The sequence below is a fragment of the Orycteropus afer genome, unplaced genomic scaffold (genome assembly GCF_000298275.1).
Source record: "Orycteropus afer afer isolate SDZICR_OR568_19922 unplaced genomic scaffold, OryAfe1.0 scaffold21476, whole genome shotgun sequence".
In the NCBI taxonomy this organism is placed as follows: Eukaryota; Metazoa; Chordata; class Mammalia; order Tubulidentata; family Orycteropodidae; genus Orycteropus; species Orycteropus afer.
The window spans coordinates 1-1,178 of record NW_006943063.1 but is presented as its reverse complement, the minus strand read 5'-3'; the positions used below and the strand labels follow the sequence as shown (position 1 = coordinate 1,178).

General features: G+C 47.2%; 1 protein-coding gene across 1 annotated transcript; it reads left to right on the top strand.

Annotated features, from left to right (window-relative positions):
* Nucleotides 1–6: 6 nt before the first annotated feature.
* Nucleotides 7–1,170, top strand: LOC103213632 (zinc finger protein 462-like; the record flags this gene model as incomplete). The annotated part of the gene is made up of 1 exon (XM_007959362.1): nucleotides 7–1,170. A coding segment is annotated over one exon (1,164 nt), but the record flags the coding sequence as incomplete, so codon positions are not given.
* Between the last annotated feature and the right edge of the window lie 8 nt (nucleotides 1,171–1,178).

The following is a 1,178-nucleotide window of genomic DNA, read 5'->3' as shown; positions in this document are numbered from 1 at the left end:
AACAATTTTGTAGCTAAGGCCTCTAGGAAGCTCAGTAATGACTTTCCTCTTGATTTATCGCCTGTGAAGAAGAGAACCAGGATTGATGAGATCGCAAGCAACCTACAGAGCAAAATTAACCAAACCAAACAGCAGGAAGATGCAGTGATCAATGTTGAGGATGATGAGGAAGAAGAGGAAGACAATGAAGTGGAGATAGAGGTTGAGTTGGACCGGGAAGAAGAGCCAACAGACCCAGTCATGGAGGTTCCCACTCCCTTCTCGGCCCAGCAGATTTGGGCGAGAGATGCCAGTGAGCCCCAGAAGGAGCCCAGCTTCAGAAGTGTCACCCACGATTACAATGCCACCAATGGGGCTGAGATAGAGCTCACCCTTTCTGAAGATGAAGAAGACTATTACGGCTCTTCAACCAACATGAAAGATCACCAAGTTTCCAACACCGCTCTGCTGAACACCCAAGCCCCTATCTATGGAACTGAGCACAATAATGAGAATACAGACTTTGGTGACTCTGGAAGGCTTTACTATTGCAAACACTGTGACTTTAACAACAAATCTGCCCGTAGTGTCAGCACCCACTATCAGCGAATGCACCCGTACATTAAGTTCAGCTTTAGGTACATCTTGGACCCCAATGATCACAGTGCGGTGTACAGGTGCCTGGAATGCTACATTGATTACACCAACTTTGAAGATCTCCAGCAACATTACGGCGAACACCACCCAGAAGCCATGAATGTACTCAACTTTGATCATTCGGACCTGATCTACCGGTGTCGATTTTGTTCATACACGAGCCCGAACGTGAGAAGCCTGATGCCGCATTACCAAAGAATGCACCCCACCGTTAAGATCAACAACGCGATGATATTTTCAAGCTATGTCGTGGAGCAGCAGGAAGGGCTGAATACGGAATCCCAGACACTGAGGGAGATTCTGAATTCAGCTCCCAAGAGCATGGCGACGTCTACTCCTGTGGCTCGTGGTGGTGGCCTGCCACCTGCATTTAATAAAAGCACTCCTTCAAAGACGTTTACTCCAGAATGTGAAAATCAGAAAGACCCTTCGGTTAACACCGTCGTTGTTTATGATTGTGACGTTTGCTCATTTGCAAGCCCCAACATGCACTCTGTCTTGGTTCATTATCAGAAGAAACACCCAGAAGAAAAGGCCTCCTA